The sequence below is a fragment of the Petaurus breviceps genome, unplaced genomic scaffold, assembly GCF_028583685.1.
Source record: "Petaurus breviceps papuanus isolate PSGF00001 unplaced genomic scaffold, PetGlider_PUasm1.0 140, whole genome shotgun sequence".
Lineage (NCBI taxonomy): Eukaryota > Metazoa > Chordata > Mammalia > Diprotodontia > Petauridae > Petaurus > Petaurus breviceps.
Genome location: NW_027185698.1, coordinates 1,280,074 through 1,295,956, shown reverse-complemented (window position 1 = coordinate 1,295,956; position 15,883 = coordinate 1,280,074). Strand labels below are relative to the sequence as shown.

Genomic DNA, 15,883 nt, shown 5'->3' with positions numbered 1-15,883 from the left:
AAACCCCCAGACCCTGGTTTTTGGGATAAGAACTCACTATTTGACAAAAACTGCTGGGAAAACTGGAATATAGTATGGCAGAAACTGGACATAGACCACTATCTAACACCATATACCAAAATCAAGTCTAAATGGGTTCATGATCTAGGTATAAAGGTTGATACTGTAAGCAGTCTGCTAAAACAAGGAATAGTTTACCTATCAGACTTGTGGAGAGGGAATGACTTTATGATGAAACAGGAATTAGAGAATATTATAAAATGTAAAATGGATAATTTTGACTACATGAAATTGAAATGTTTCTCTACAAATAAAGCCAATGTAACCAAGATTAAGAGGGAGGTGGGAAATTGGGAAAGAATCTTTACAACCTATGTCTCTGACAAAGGACTCATCTCTAAAATATACAGAGAAATGAGTCAAATTTATAAGAATACAAGTCATTCAATTGATAAATGGTCAAAGGATATGAACAAGCAGTTTTCAGAGAAAGAAATTAAAGCTATCTATAAGCACATGAAGAAATACTCTAATTCACTATTGATTAGAGAAATGCAAATCAAAACAACTCTGAGGTACCACATCTCACCAGTCAGATTGGCTAAGATGACAAAACAGGAAAATGACAAATGCTAGAGAGGATGTGGGCAAACTGGAACACTAATGCATTGTTGGTGGAGTTGTGAACTGATCCAACCTTTCTGGAGAGCAATCTGGAATTATGCCCAAAGGGCTATAAATTCTTTCATACCCTTTGATCCAGCAATACCACTCCTAGGGTTATATCCCAAAGAGATCATAGAAATGGGAGAAAGACCCATATGTACAAAAATGTTTATAGCAGCTCTTTTTGTTGTGGCAAAGAATTGGAAATTAAGGGGGTACCCATCAATTGGGGAATGGCTAAACAAGTTGTGGTATATGCATGTTATGGAATACTATTGTTCTATAAGAAACGGGGAGCAGACAGTCTTCATATTTACCTGGAGAGGCTTAAAAGAACTGATGCTGAGTGAGAAGAGTAGAACCAGGAGAAATTTGTACACAATTACAGACACAACGTATGTGTGATGACCAACTTTGATAGACTGGACTCTTCTCAACAATGCAGGGATATAAGTCAATCCCAAAAGACTCATGATGGAGAGAAAAACATACATCCAGAGAAAGAACTAGAAAGAACTAAACTTATATCCAGGTGGAAGCAAAATACCTGATCTTTTTCGTTCTCTTTTTTGATTTTATGTCCTCTTTACCATTTTTCATTCCAGCTGGTACAATCCATCCTTATAACCTGACCATTGTATAATGTGAAAGTATTTACAGATCCTATACTTGATTATAAGCCGCCATGGGGGGAACGGGAGAGAAGGGAGGGAGACAAAATGTGAAATTCAAGGAATTGTGGAATTGAATCCTGTAAACTAAAAGGAAACAAATTAATAAATTAAAGAATTAATAAATAAAAAAAAGAAAACTGAAAGATTCATTTATTCACATAGGGTGATATAGAGAAAAGCATCCTTATGATCAATCTCATCTCTTATTTAGTGGCTTTGGAAATATGCAGACACAACTGAAAACATTATATATTTGGAATTTTTTTCCACTCTCAGTGGGCACTAATCAAATGTACTCAGGTAACAAAGAAGTACTCTTTCTTAAAGTCCTATTTTGCAACAAATATTAAGAAATTACTAATATTCAGGGGATCTCTCTCTGTTTTACTACCACACATAAAAAGAATTTTAATATTTTTTTCTATTAATTTGATCTCAATCAAGGACTTTTTAATTATCATAATGTTGCAATTCTTTTTTGTATCCAAATTTTTTATTTGTTCTGTTTCTCTTTCATGTTAAAAAATTTATTTCAGTCAAATATATATATTATCTTAGTAGCATTTCCAAAATACATAAATAATGTCACTTTTCTCAAACATCTAAAGCAACAGATTATTTAGGTGTGATTTAGACAGTACATATCAAGTGTATGTGCAGCATTTTATTGTGGGGATGGAAAGTTCAGAAACATTTTCCATCCAATAAATCTCTTTATATAAAATATCATAGCCCAATAACACAAAACTAGCTTTTAAAGCACAAAATAAGTGGGAAAGGATTCCTAGGAACTTTCTTTCACAAACTAGAAAATTTACTTTAAACTTTCTTTTTTAATTTTCATGCATATCAATATATAATACATAATTGATCCATAATATTAATGTTACTATACTATATTGCTAACATTTATATAATACTGAAGGTTTGCAAAGCACTTCATGCCGATTAGCTCATTTGATAATATATCGATTGTAACTTCATGTCATTTTGTTAGAGCATGTCTTGCATAACCATTTTTATAAGCTGCATGAGTAAAAAAAAAATACTTTTTGCCATTAACTGGTATCAAGAAAAGGAAGGTCATTTATTTCAATTGATTACTTACTTTTGGATGTCTTGAAATACTCTGGTAAAACTAGAATGAACATGATCATTATCACCACTAATAGCCTCAGGAGAGCTGGCTTTGTCATATTCAAGCACATGGCATGAAATAACTCACATCTAGTGCAGCGGTGGTGTGTTTCTTCCTGGTTTGTTTCATTTTTGTGGTTAATGTAACATACTTCAGACTTCCTTTTGAGGCTAAGACTTTTTTTTTGTTGTTACAAAGAAGCTCTGAAGTAAGACTTCATTTTTCTGGGTAGCTTTTTCATTAAGAAAACTATCCTTTAATAAGCACTTTCAAGACATCTAAATGTGAACCTTAAATAAATACATAGCCAAGGGGTTTTGTTCCTGTCTTGTTTTGCAGATGTTTGCTCATGTTTATCAATTTGTGTAGAGAAATATAATTCCACTCTTTAGTTGCCAAAGGGAAAGTAATGTATGCCTGCAAATGTCCCAGGAAGCATGCATGATCCGGGAAACAGTACGTTCAGAAGCCAGTAAACAGTGTGGTAAGAAAAACTCAAGAGGCAAGCAGAATTTTAGTGATATTTTGCCAAAGTATACATGGTAACAGTAGGATTAGGATATAATACAATTAGGATTCCATTATTCCTGTAAATGAAGTAGTTATCATCACACAGTTCACATTTTCTGTTTCATTTCAAGATAGATCTTTCATTATGACAAGCACAGTGAAATCATATACATCTTCATGGACTACAAATGAGAATGCGGGGAAAATGCATGGTGAATAATGCATATGTAAAAACAAATATTTTGACTTTGGCAATGTTTATCTCATAGTACTTCACATTATTTTAGTGTAGAGACTTTATTTCTTTGGGAGATTTGATTTTCTTTCTTTTTGATTTCTGGCTAGAAGGTAGCAGTATCTTTTTTCCCCTCTGTCCATGTAGGGCAGATATGTGGCACAGAGGATAGAGTACCAAGCCTAGAGTCAAGGAGACTCATTTTCTTGAGTTCAAATCTGGCCTCAGACACTTACTAGCTCTGTGACCCTGGTTATATCACTTAACCCAATTTGCCTCAGTTTCCTCATCTATAAAACGAGCTGGAGGAGGAAATGGCAAACCACTCCAGTAGTGGGATCATGAAGAGTCAGATATGACTGAAAAATGACTAACAACAACAGCCCGTGTATAGTGATCAAGGAGAAAAGGCTTCTTCTGCTGGAATAAAGCACATGGACTGGGAGATGGCAGCAATCTTGTTTGGGAAATGAAGAGTTAGGAGACTAAGGGGCCCAGGGTCAATGAGAGAAGGATGGAATGCAGTATGGTGAGAGGAATACTCGATCTGGAGTCAGGAGAGATTGACTCAAAGCATGTCTCTCTCCCTTATTAGCTGTGTGACCATGGAACAGTGGTCTTTCTACACCCAAGTTTCCTCATCTATAAAATGGAAAAACCTCAACCTATATAATATAATATAACCTATTGGGATTGTTTGAGAATCAAATCAGATATATCTAAAGTCTTTTACAAGCCTCAAAAAGCTATATAACGTCAGCTATTAACATTATTATTAGAGATGTGAGGGTTAAGAGAGAAATAACCGTGGGAATCTTTCTCTACAGGGATAGTAAGGCTACTGGGAACCTTGGACAAACTAGAGGCAAGGTCCAGCAGCAAGTGCTGGAGAAAGGACTGTGAGGAAAAGCCAATTGTTCTACCCTTAGCTCACAAACATCTGAAACTTCAGTGAAATTCCTCCCCACTAATATGGCAGTAATGCTACTAGTAGAGCTCAGGAAGGGGCCAAACACAAACAAAAATTGGAGCCAGAGTTGAGCAACTAGAATTTGAGGAAAAGTAATCAAGAAGTTGCCTTCACATTGGCTGCTAGTGTATTTAAATCCTCCCAGTAGCATTAACAAAAACACACAAATTAATATCCTCTTGTTTCAAAGAGACTAATAATATACTTGACCCCTAGGGAGGGGTTGTTAATCTGGGGTCTATGAACTCGGGTTTAAAAAAATAATTATAACTATGCATCTGTTGTTTTCCTTTGTGATCTTATGTATTTTGCTTTATTTATTTAAAAACATTATTCTGAGAAGGGATTAAAATAGTTTCACTAGCCTAGCAAAAGAGTACACAATACAGAAGTTAAGAACCCCTATCCCAAAGGAATGAGTGTTATATTAAATTCTAAACTTCACATATTTGTCATGTATATTTTATCAATGGACAGTTAGCTCTTGGCCTTTAATCTTGTGATATAAAAATAGTCACATAATTATAGGCTCTGGAATTTATTAGTTACCAATTTTGGGGTAAGATATTTTAAGAACTTCAAACTTTGCTAAAATTCCTGGTTCCAGTTCTCCAGGGTCTTTAATTTTATTAGTTCATACAGGGTTCACCAGGTCCAACTACAACTGACTTGCACTAACTAAAGTCATGAGCTTCTAAGTAACAATGAAAAATAATATATCGCTATATTATAAATATCCAAATGAGTGTTACAGGCAATAAGTATTAAAAAGAAAGGATAACCCCTATAGGTTTCAGTGACTGAGGACAACTTCATGAAAGAGGTAGATGCTGAGCAAAGCTATAAAGGATGAGTAAAATTTGGATAGGTTGCAGGGGGAATGAACATTATAGCTGAGGAAAAAGCAAAAACGATGGTTATGGCACACTCAGGAGATTAGCATGTTCAGAGTATAACGAGGAGAGATATTAGCCTCATTAAAGTAGAAGATTCATGTTTGGGACTGCTGAGAGAAAGGAACAACTAGAAAGAGATGGACCAGGGCGGCCAGGTAGCACAGCGAGTAAGAGCACCAGCTCCAGTGTCAGGATGACCTGGGGATCGAATCTGGGCTCAGACACTTAGCACCCACCCAGAAACACCTGGCCATGTAACCTTGAGCAAGTTACTTAACCCCAATTTCTTAGGGGCGGCCAGGTGGCTCAGTGAGTAAGAGCACTGGCTCCAGTGTCAGGATGACCTGGGGATCAAATCTGGGCTCAGATACTTAGCACCACACCCAGAAATAACTGGTCGTGTGACCTTGGGCAAGTTACTTAACCCCAATTGCTTAAAAAAAAATAGATGGACCAAATTATTGAAAGTTTTGAATGTTGATTTGGCAAGTTTGGACTTTTAACCTGTACAAAGAAGCCATTGCAGGGTTTTGTTTTGGGGATTTTGTGTGTGTGTGTGTTTTGTTTTTTTGTTTGGGGTTTTTTGGTTGGTTTGTTTTGGTTTTAGAGGCAATCAAGGTTAAGTGACTTGACCAGAGTCACACAGCCAGTAAGTGTCTGAGGCCAGATTTGAACTCAGGTCCTCCTAATTCCAGGGTCAGTGCTCTATCTACTGCACTACCTAGTAAATTTTTAAGGGAGGGAAGTATTATAATGATAGTGGACTTTTAGAACATCTGGTAGCAATGGATGATGGATGATTAGATACTAGAGAAGGGGAAACTATAAAAAGGAAGGTCATTTGGAAGACTGGCAGTACTATAGGCCTGAAGTGGTATGTGATGGCATTGGTAATGGTGTTGGGGATGTAGGGAAATGTATTGAAGTTAAATTTTGATGAAAAAGTGGACAATTTTTCTGACTGATAGGACATAGAAAATGATAGAGAAGGAAAGTCAAAGATGTAAACATTAGTGACTGAGAGAACTAATGGTTAGGGAAGTTATTTGGGAAGGATGATAATGAGTTCAGTTTTAGACATATTAAATTTAAATTGATGATGTAGTAGTAAGTGGTGTCACATCAGATGGGTTATAGGAATGGAACTTGGATGAAATGTCAATCGAGACTATAGATATATCTTTGACACATCAATATATAGGTGATGCTGAACTAACACTGTCTTATGGTTTCAAGTAAAGAAAAGAATGTAGAATAAGAAGGGCAGAAAATACAAGGACAGAGTATTTGGGAGATTTTCAGTTAAGAAGTAGGCGTGACACAGGGTCAAGGAGTCAGGGAGTTCAGGGAGTCCAGGAAGTCCAGTAACCAGAGTCCCTGGAAAGCAGTCTGGAATGAATTCACAGATGCAAGCATTCTCTAAGTCAAGGTGGAAAAGATTTATTATTACACTTTATAGCAGGCAAGAGTTCTTAAGGAACCTGCAACCTTAGAGAGGTACAGTTAAAGTTTATATAGGATAAATTATAGTGAAACCTGTGCCAAATATGCTAAGTAGGTGAGTCAAGGTGGGATTAGGGAGGAGTTAAGAAGTGGTCAGTTCTTAAAGGAACATGCACTTTGAATGTCTACTATGCAGGCATATTGCCCAGAATTTACCAGGAAATAGCCCAAGGCGGGGACTGCATGGAGGTGTGGTTTTAGGCTTGAAATGTCACTAAGTCAGCTAGCGGTCAGGGCTGACTGAGAAAATTCAGGTGGTCCCCATCAATGTCTTGTTAGGCAAGATAGATGTTGGGAATAAACTTATATTCCAAGCTAACAAGGGATTTAGGATGTGTATAATGAGCTAGGGAATATACACGTGATTGAGTCTAGGATATATATGGTAGGTGTGACCCAGTACACAGCTGCTTCAGCCAGTACACAGTTGAGTCAAACTGCTAAATTCTATAAGTGCAGCTGGCCACCGTATCAGAAAGAGAGATACGTATTTTGTTAGGGTATGCTGCCCTTAAGCTAGAGAGAAACTGGCTGAGACAGTGTTTTGAGGCTAGGGAGAAATGTGATTTTGGGACTGGATGTGATTTTACAAACTGGCGATCAAGCACAGGCACCCAAGCACCCCATCAGGAAGAGAAAGAAGATATGGAATGCAAAAAATAAAGGATATAGGAGGAAATTTTTTAAAATCTCAGCATCATGGAAATCAAAGGGAGAACAGAATTTGTAAGTTCTATACAATGGCATCTGCAGTGAGTTAAGTATGAATATAAATGAGATTATACTTGTAGTTTACCAAAGTATAAATTATATGAACTGAAAATTATTTTTGTGAATTCTGGAACTGGGTTATTTAGTTTTAGCTACTAAATTAGGATGAGACAATTGACAATTTGTCCTAGGGCACAGAAATATAAAAAATGCAAATACTTGAAATAACATTTTTAAACTATGAAATTTGGTTTGCTATATTTACATGTTGATGGTACACATACTCCAACAGCTTGAAACAACTGAACCTAGTATCTAGTTACAAAGCTACCAGATGGCATGCACATTGTCAATAGCACTCATTTGTGAACTACTTTCATAGCCAATTGCCCCTCCCACTCAACTGAATTTGTCTTAATTACATCTAATATTATATTCTTATCATGAATTGCAAAGCTGATTTGAAGGACTCATGTGGTATTGATTTTCCTCCAGGCCCCAAATTGCTAGTTGTGGACCTAGTTTAAATGTAGACTAATGCCAAGTTGGAAATTACTGTTCTGTTCTCTTTGCAGCTTCACACTTCAGTTAGTTTAGAGATTAACTTTTCTTCGTTGTCCGAAGATCATTATAACAAGATATGTCATATTTAATGAACATTAAGTACACATGCACTACTCACTTGACTATGATTGTTGGGGTTTAAGAGCAAGAAATCTATTAGCTTGAAGTGATCCTGGTTCAAGGTTCAATTCTTTCACTTATTATACTAACTATACAGTTATTTATAATAATATAAATATTATTTATTTAAAATAATAATATTAATTTATTATTATAAATATTTATTTATAATAATATAAATATTATTTATTTAAAATAATAATATTAATTTATTATTATAAATATTTATTTATTATCTGCTTCCTCATCTGCAAAATGAGAACAATAATATTCATGTTTCATAAACCTAAAGTTACTAGGAAAGCACTGTGGAGATTCTAAAAAGCTAAACAAATGTTAACTACTATTACCTTGAAGGGCTATTTCTATATGTTATTTATTTTGTGGCAGAACTTACTCTGCAAAACTGTTTTGCCTGAGTTTTCTGTTGAGTCAATCATTTTCAGCAAGTCTTCACTACTGCATGATTAGGATGACCAATAATTCTTTCCTGATTGCACCACTATGTAGTCAGACCATAGCAAAGGGGTTCAGCTGAATGTTATGGCCAGATTTTGGGAACTGTTAAGGAATAATTTTGGCTAGATACAATCACAGTGATTTTGTTGGAACATAAACACATATATAAGCTCAAAATTCTAGGGCCCAGATTCATCCAAGAGAGACTATAAGAGAAAGAAGAGTTAATATATACCCCCAGAGTCAAGAAAAATTGGGGTTACAAACCTGACTCTAATGTTCGCTAGTTATATGACCTAGACTCATCATTTCACCTCAGTTTCCTCTTATGTTAAATGGGAATAATCCCTGTAGTATATACCTCACAATTCTGCTGTTATTTTTCAGTCTGACTCTTCATGACCCCATTTGGGGTTTTCTTGGCAGAGAAACTGGGCCTGTTTGCCATTTCCTTCTCTAGCTCATTTTACAGATGAGAGACTGAAGCAAATAGTGTTAAATTACTTGCCTTGGTTACTAAGTGTCTGAGGCCATATTTGAGATGAGTTTTTTTTCTGACTTCAGGCCTAGCACTCTATCCATTGTGAAATTTAGCTGCCCACAGTTATCAGAGCCAATAATATATGTAAAGCACTCCGAAAACTTTAAAGTTCTTTCTATTATATAACTGTCAGATAATTATGATCATTATCAACAGTAAAATGTAATACTTTATTTTCCAAGAATGCTCAGTTAATGACTAGAAGAAGGAAGAAGAGATAGCAAAGAAGAAATCAGAGAGGTAAACTCTGTGGGGGGGCAAGAATCAAGATGGCAGAGTAGAAACAGGATTTCTGCAGGACTCCGGCTCTTTCCTCTTCCAATTCATGTAAAAGGTGACTCTAGACAAACTTTGGAGCTACAGAACCCACAAAATGACACAGACAAGCTAACCTCCCACTGAGGACAGCCTGGTAAGCCGGCAGCAAGTGGACAGCACAGCGCTCTGGGAGCTGACCCCAGACCCTGCTCGAGTAGGAGGTCTTAGTCCCAGAGCAGCCTGACCAGCCACCAGCTGGAGGGACTTCAGATCACTAGCAGCTGTGGTGGTTTCCAGAATTATCAACCCATAAATGCCAAGGACAAAGTGAGAGGTCAGTGCAGTGTGGACTTTGGGAACTGGGAATTCAGAGTGTGTAGGCTTTTGCCCATGGGGCTAGAAGCAGCTAAGGTGCAGTGGCCTTGCAGTCACTTTTACATGGCAGTTTTAGCTCCTGGCCTGCAGACTGTAGTGGGACCAAGTGACCAGTCTGAGGGGTAATCACTCTTGTTTTAACCTGCTTGGATCTGGATTGTGGTCTAGGGTGGAGATCCTGGGGGGTGTGACCAGCTTGCCAGAGCATGTGGAGGCTTCAGAGAGGGCACCCAACTAATACTTTCGGCAGCTGAGAAAACCCCAGCATTTGGGACGAAGCTCCCCTGTCTGGTGGCAGAGTCCTACTGTAGCAAAAAGCTCAAAAGTCAAGTAATTGAGTAGCAACATGAACAGGCAAAGGAAGCAAACCAAGCAGAGCAATACAACTTTGCACTCCTATTTTGGGGACAAAAAGGATCAAAGCATGTAACAAAGAGGAAGACAGCAAAGTCACAACTCCTGCACCAAAAGCTTCCAAGAAAAATATGAGCTGGTTACAGGCCATAGAGGAGCTTAAAAAGGATTTTGAAAACCAAATCAGAGAAGTGGAGGAAAAATTGGGAGGAGAAATGAGAACGATGCAAGAAAATTATGAAAGAAGAGTCAACAGCCTGACTGAGGAAAATAGCACCTTAAAAAATTGACTAACTCAAATGGCAAAAGAGGCTCAAAAAGACAATGAGGAGAAGAATAACTTAAAAAGCTGAATTTGCCAGATGGAAAAAGAATCTCAAAAGCTCACTGAAGAGAATCATTCCTTCAGAATTAGATTGAAGCAAATGGAAGCTAGTGACTTTATGAGAAATCAAAATATTATTAAACAGATTCAAACAAATGAAAAAATAGAAGGAAATGTGAAATATTTCATTGGAAAAACCTCTGACCTGGAAAATAGATCCAGGAGAGATAATTTAAAAATTATTGGGCTACATGAAAGCCATGATCAAAAAAAGAACCTAGAAGTCATCCTTCAAGAAGTTCTCAAGGAAAATTCCCTTGATGTTTTAGAACCAGAGGGCAAAATAGAGGTTTAAAGAATCCACTGATCACCTCCTGAAAAAAATCCCAAAAAGAAAACTCCTAGGAATATTATAGCTAGGTTCCAGAATTCCCAGATCAAGGAGAAAATATTACAAACAGCCAGGAAGAAGCAATTTGAATATTGTGGAAACACAATCAGGATAACACAGGATCTGGCAGCTTCTATAGTGAGGGATTGAAGGGCTTGGTATATGATATTTCGGAGGTCAAAGGAGCTGGGATTAAAACCAAGAATCACCTACCCAGCAAAACTGAGTATCATGTTTCAGGGGGAAATATGGTCATTCAGTGGAATAGAGGACTTTCAAGAATTCTTGATGAAAAAACCAGAGTTGAATAGAAAGTTTGACATTCAGATACAAGAAGCAAGAGAAGCAGGAGAAGGTAAACCGGGAAAAGAAATCATAAGGAACGTATCAAATTTGAACTATTTACATTCCTACATGGAAAAATGATAGTTGTAACTTATGAAACTTTTCTCAGTATGAGAATAATTGAAGGGAATAGAAATGTATATGTATATATATATACATATATATACACATACATATATATGTCTATATAGGAGGGTATATAGGTGTATTAATACATATGTGAATGTATATATATACATGTACAGGTATATATAGATATAGGGCACAGGACCAATTTAATAGGAAGGGATGATACTTAAAAGGTGAAATTAAGAGGTGAGAGAGGAATATAATGAGAAGAGATGGGGGGAGACAGAATGGGGTAAACTATCTCATATGGAAGAGGTAAGGGAAAATGGTTACAATGGAGGGGAAGAACATGAAGACAAAAGGGAATGGGTAAACCTTATTCTCATTGAATTTGGCTTAGGGAGGGAATGATATACCCACTAAATAGGGTATCTCACCCTACAGGAGAGTAGGGGGGAAGGGGATGAGAAGGAGGATGAATGGAAGGGAGGGAAGGCTGGAGGGGGAGAGAAGTTGGAATCACCCAATTTTGAAAAGGGACAGGATCAAAGTAAAGAACAGAAGAAGTGGGAGATGGGATAGGAGGGAGGGAAATATAGTCAGTCTTTTACAATATGTCTACTATGGAAATGTTTTGCTTAGCTACACATGTACAACCTATATAGAATTACTTATCTTCCCAGTAATGATGGGTGACAAGGGAGGAAGGGAATGAATCTGGAATTCAAAGTTTTAAAATCAAATGCTTAAAAAAAAATATATATATATATATATATATATATACTATTATCAATATTATTTTTCATGTAACTGGAAAATAAGATATAGAGGCACTAGGGCATAGAGATCCACTGCACCCTACAGGAAAGTAGGAGGGAGTATTGGAGAAGATATGAGAGACAGCAGATTGGAGGAGGGGATATCCAGTGGGATCGCTATTTTGGGGTGGTGCATAGGGGAAAAACAGGGAGAAAATTTGTAACTCAAAATCTTGCAGAAATGAGTGATGCAAACTAGAAGTTAATAAAGCTTTTGATTTAAAAAAAAATAAGAAAAACTGTGAATGCCAAGCCCACCAGACTCTCTTGATAGCTCAAGTTTGGTCAAACACCAAACAAGAAATCACTTAAATGTTAAGAAGTATGGCCAATTCAGGGTTCTTCCAAGTTTTAGTTATAATGTCCTAGGAAACCATTGATATTGCCCATTCATTTAGCTTCCAATGCTTAGGAACAGTAATCTCAAGGAAATGTGAGATCTTTTCCATCTGGAGTCATGAGTCATTTACTTGAGACTCCAGCAGAAAGAATGGAAATGATGTTCAAATTAAGTGCAAAGTTAAAGGGGCAATTTAACTAGCTTATCACACATTGATCCTAAAATTAATGGAAAACATTCTCCTTTATGTCTTCCACAAGAATAACTACCTAGTGCAAATTAAAATTTTATTATTGATTTGTATTTAGTGCTTCAGATTAAATTTTTAATGCTCACCAATATATGATGATCCTGGCTGATAATTTTTCATTATATTTTAACTAGTAATTTGGTTCTCATTAGTATTAATGTGATTCATAATCACAAGCCTTTTGGTAGTAGAAAAAAATAAACAACTGTCCTACACCTAGGGATGTGGTAGAACCAAGGTAAAACAGGTACCTGAGAACCAACTGCTAAATTTTCAGCATGAACATTTAACCTTAGAAATCAGGAAATGCTATAAATAAGAGCTTGATTTATTATTTTGTTGATTGTCTAGGTTTAAGAAAGTCATATGGGAATATTAATAATGCAGACTAAATATTTATCAGCACACTCCAATTGATACCCATAATACCCATATTATATGTCAAGTCAAAAAGTCAACATAGCAAGTGCTTATTATGGCATTGTGCTGGGAATAGAAATCCAAGTAAAAAGAAAGTCCCAGCCCTCAAGAAGTTTTACATTCTAATGGGAGAAGATAACTATAGAAAAGCAGAGTGGGGGAGAAGGTAAGGGAGAAATAGAGGAAATGTTTAGAAAGTCCTGAATGAAGCCAGGAGTGGAGAAAAGGAATGAATATGGGGTAGCCTGGGTGCTTCTTCAAAACTGAAGTTTCCAGAGGAATTCACTAATGCAGATGATGGGGCTGCAGGAGCATAAGGATCTTCCAGGATGAGAAAGCTGCCTGAGTATGGAAAAATACAGAGTCAGGAGTGGGGCCAGTAGAGGGAGAAAAAAAAGTGAATATAAGGCTGGCCTTGGCACGTCCTCCAAACTGAGGCTCTTGGAGGAACTCACCAATCAGAGGACCCTAGACATGTGTAATACCTAAGTCTTGTTTTAGAGCTTTCCATGGAGCATTTTTAGAGTGGGGACAAAGTTAGAGGACTTGATTTTCTTTGGGGTCAGTCACAACCCTCCCACAGGACTGAGGGACCTGGTTAAGCCTAGTTCTCTTTAGAGCTCCTTAAAGGACGACCTATTGGTTTGCAGTAATGGAAAGAGTATCACCTTGGGAGTCAGAGCATCATTGACTTAGGGCTGTAAGGAACCTGAGAGGCCGTCTAGTCTGATCATCTCATCTTAAAGATGAGGAAACAAAGGCTTAGGGAAGTCATATGGGTAATAAGCACTAAAGGTAGTATTTTTAATCTGCTCTCTGACTCCAGAGGCAATGTTCTTTCTAACATAACACCAGGATCTACGTTCCAGTCTTGGCTAGTGAGTCTTATCACTCCTCTGGGCCCATTTCCTTTTCAGTAAAATTAAGGCATTGGACTAGATGCCATCTCACTCTAATTAAAACTTCTACCTTTAAATCCTATGGTACAGTGTTAAATGTCTAAGAAAATATTAGCAATATATTCATTTATACTATTACATAAATAAAGTTATTTTTTTGGCTACAAATTTAACCATGAGAGTATCACCATTTTATAAGGAGGTGTTTTATTTTAAATATCTAGTTTCCTAGTTTTTAATAAATTTTCAGGTTTTTTTCTGAGGATGTATAAGGTCCAAATCTGCAGCAATTTTTACTTCATCAGATTGATTTCTATATTTGATAAAGTATCCATTAAAATGAATGGGAATTTTGAGTATGGGTCAATTGTCTCATGTTTTATTAATCTAGGTTTAAATCAAGTGACATTTTATGGTTTCTAATATTGCTTCTGTGATAGTTGAAATGAGTCACATGCCCTTTTGGGGGAGGGGGAATAAAGATTTTCTAGTGATCAGAAACCATAAAGTTCTAGATCGAATATTTTAATCAGTGTTTTGCTTGAATTATATTGAAGACGTTTGATTTTGCTGTATTTATGACTAGTAGGGAAATTATTTCATGCTATTTTCATTGCTTTACAAAATTCTTGTAGAAAATCCAATAAGAACTACAAATAATGGAGACTTAAAAAAAACTAAAAATAGCTTATTAAATTTTTACATGCAAATTTGTCTTTCATTGCTTTCCATATGAAACAATTTCTAGTTTTATGTAACTTTAGGATCTAAATGTGATATGGCTACAATGTGAAGAGATAACTTTTCTGTGATTTATAGAAGTTAACTATTGCATTATCTTGCCCCCAATAAATCTCAATCTTTTGACGATTCACACTTTGACATGTAATGACCATGTTATCAGATATTTAATTTATTGTGATGTGTTTATGTAATTTATCCATGGAAAATTCAGTTCAATAAATATTAATTAGGTGCAAATCAAGTACAAGGGGTTAGATTCACTTTCCTTCTCAGCACCATCTTGCCCTGCCACCAGCATCAGAGAATATGCCCTAAAGGTCTTAACCTTTCAATTCTAATACTTCTTTCCTCGGTCTCCACTATCCTGATTGACAAATGCCTCACATGGCTCACTATATCTAGACCAGTTCCAGCTATGATTAACTTTGTTCTTTGCCACTGCTAGAATATTTTCTGCAATATTTTCTCCTACTTTCCAGCTCTGGAATAACAATCAAAGTGATACCACTGTTGCTACTGAAGGGGATGTGTTAACCTGTTCCCATGAGGCTCCACTCATTATCCCTGCAACTTTCCTAAATGCTTCTCACTGGATAGCACTCCCCTATATGTGTTGTAGCCCCCATTAGAATACTAGTTCCTTGAAGACAGGGACTTTTTTCATTTTTGCATTTATATCCCCAGCTTAGTATAATGCCCTAGCATACAGTAAGTGCTTAATAAATAGGGTTTTTTAATTCACTCAATATCCATTATAATAGGTCATTATGTGTAAGGTACTGAAGATACTAAGATAAAAAGTTAAAAACAGGTTCTGCTCTCAGAGTTTACATGTACGGGAGTGGAGAGAAGGGTAAACATATATTCTACTAGGTAGGTAATGAATTGTTTTGCCCTAGGAAAATCCAGGAAGTAGGTGAGTTTTATTTGGTACTCTCCTTCCTTACCTGATATTCTTTCTCTGAGGAATCCCCTCTTAATTTAGTATAAAGAATCAGTAGACCTAGGTTCTAAGTCTTGGCTCTGTCACTCATTAGATGTGTCCCTTTGAAAAAGTCACTTGGTCACTCTGGGCATCTGTGAAAGAAGGGGATTAGACTCTATGACTTCTAATGGACCTTTCAGCTGTATGATTCTATTGATGCATTTGTTGCTCTTGCTGTTAGAATGCATAATTGGTCTAAAATTATTCTACTGAAGTTTAGACAGAGATTTTGGTCATGCTCAAGTGGATCAACTTTTTTATTGCCCCATCCCCATCCCACCCTCTAAAGCCTAAAGGGTCATAGAAAAAATCCCCACTATGAT

General features: G+C 36.5%; 1 protein-coding gene across 1 annotated transcript in view; it reads right to left on the bottom strand.

Moving 5' to 3' along the window:
* The window catches only part of TMEM156 (transmembrane protein 156), a 58,118-nt gene extending 55,529 nt beyond the window's left edge, over positions 1-2,589 (bottom strand). Inside the window, exon 1 of the mRNA XM_069073530.1 lies at positions 2,449-2,589. Coding sequence (XP_068929631.1) covers positions 2,449-2,548 — 100 coding nt within the window. The 5' untranslated portion in view covers positions 2,549-2,589. The remainder of the gene's footprint in view (positions 1-2,448) is intronic.
* Between the last annotated feature and the right edge of the window lie 13,294 nt (positions 2,590-15,883).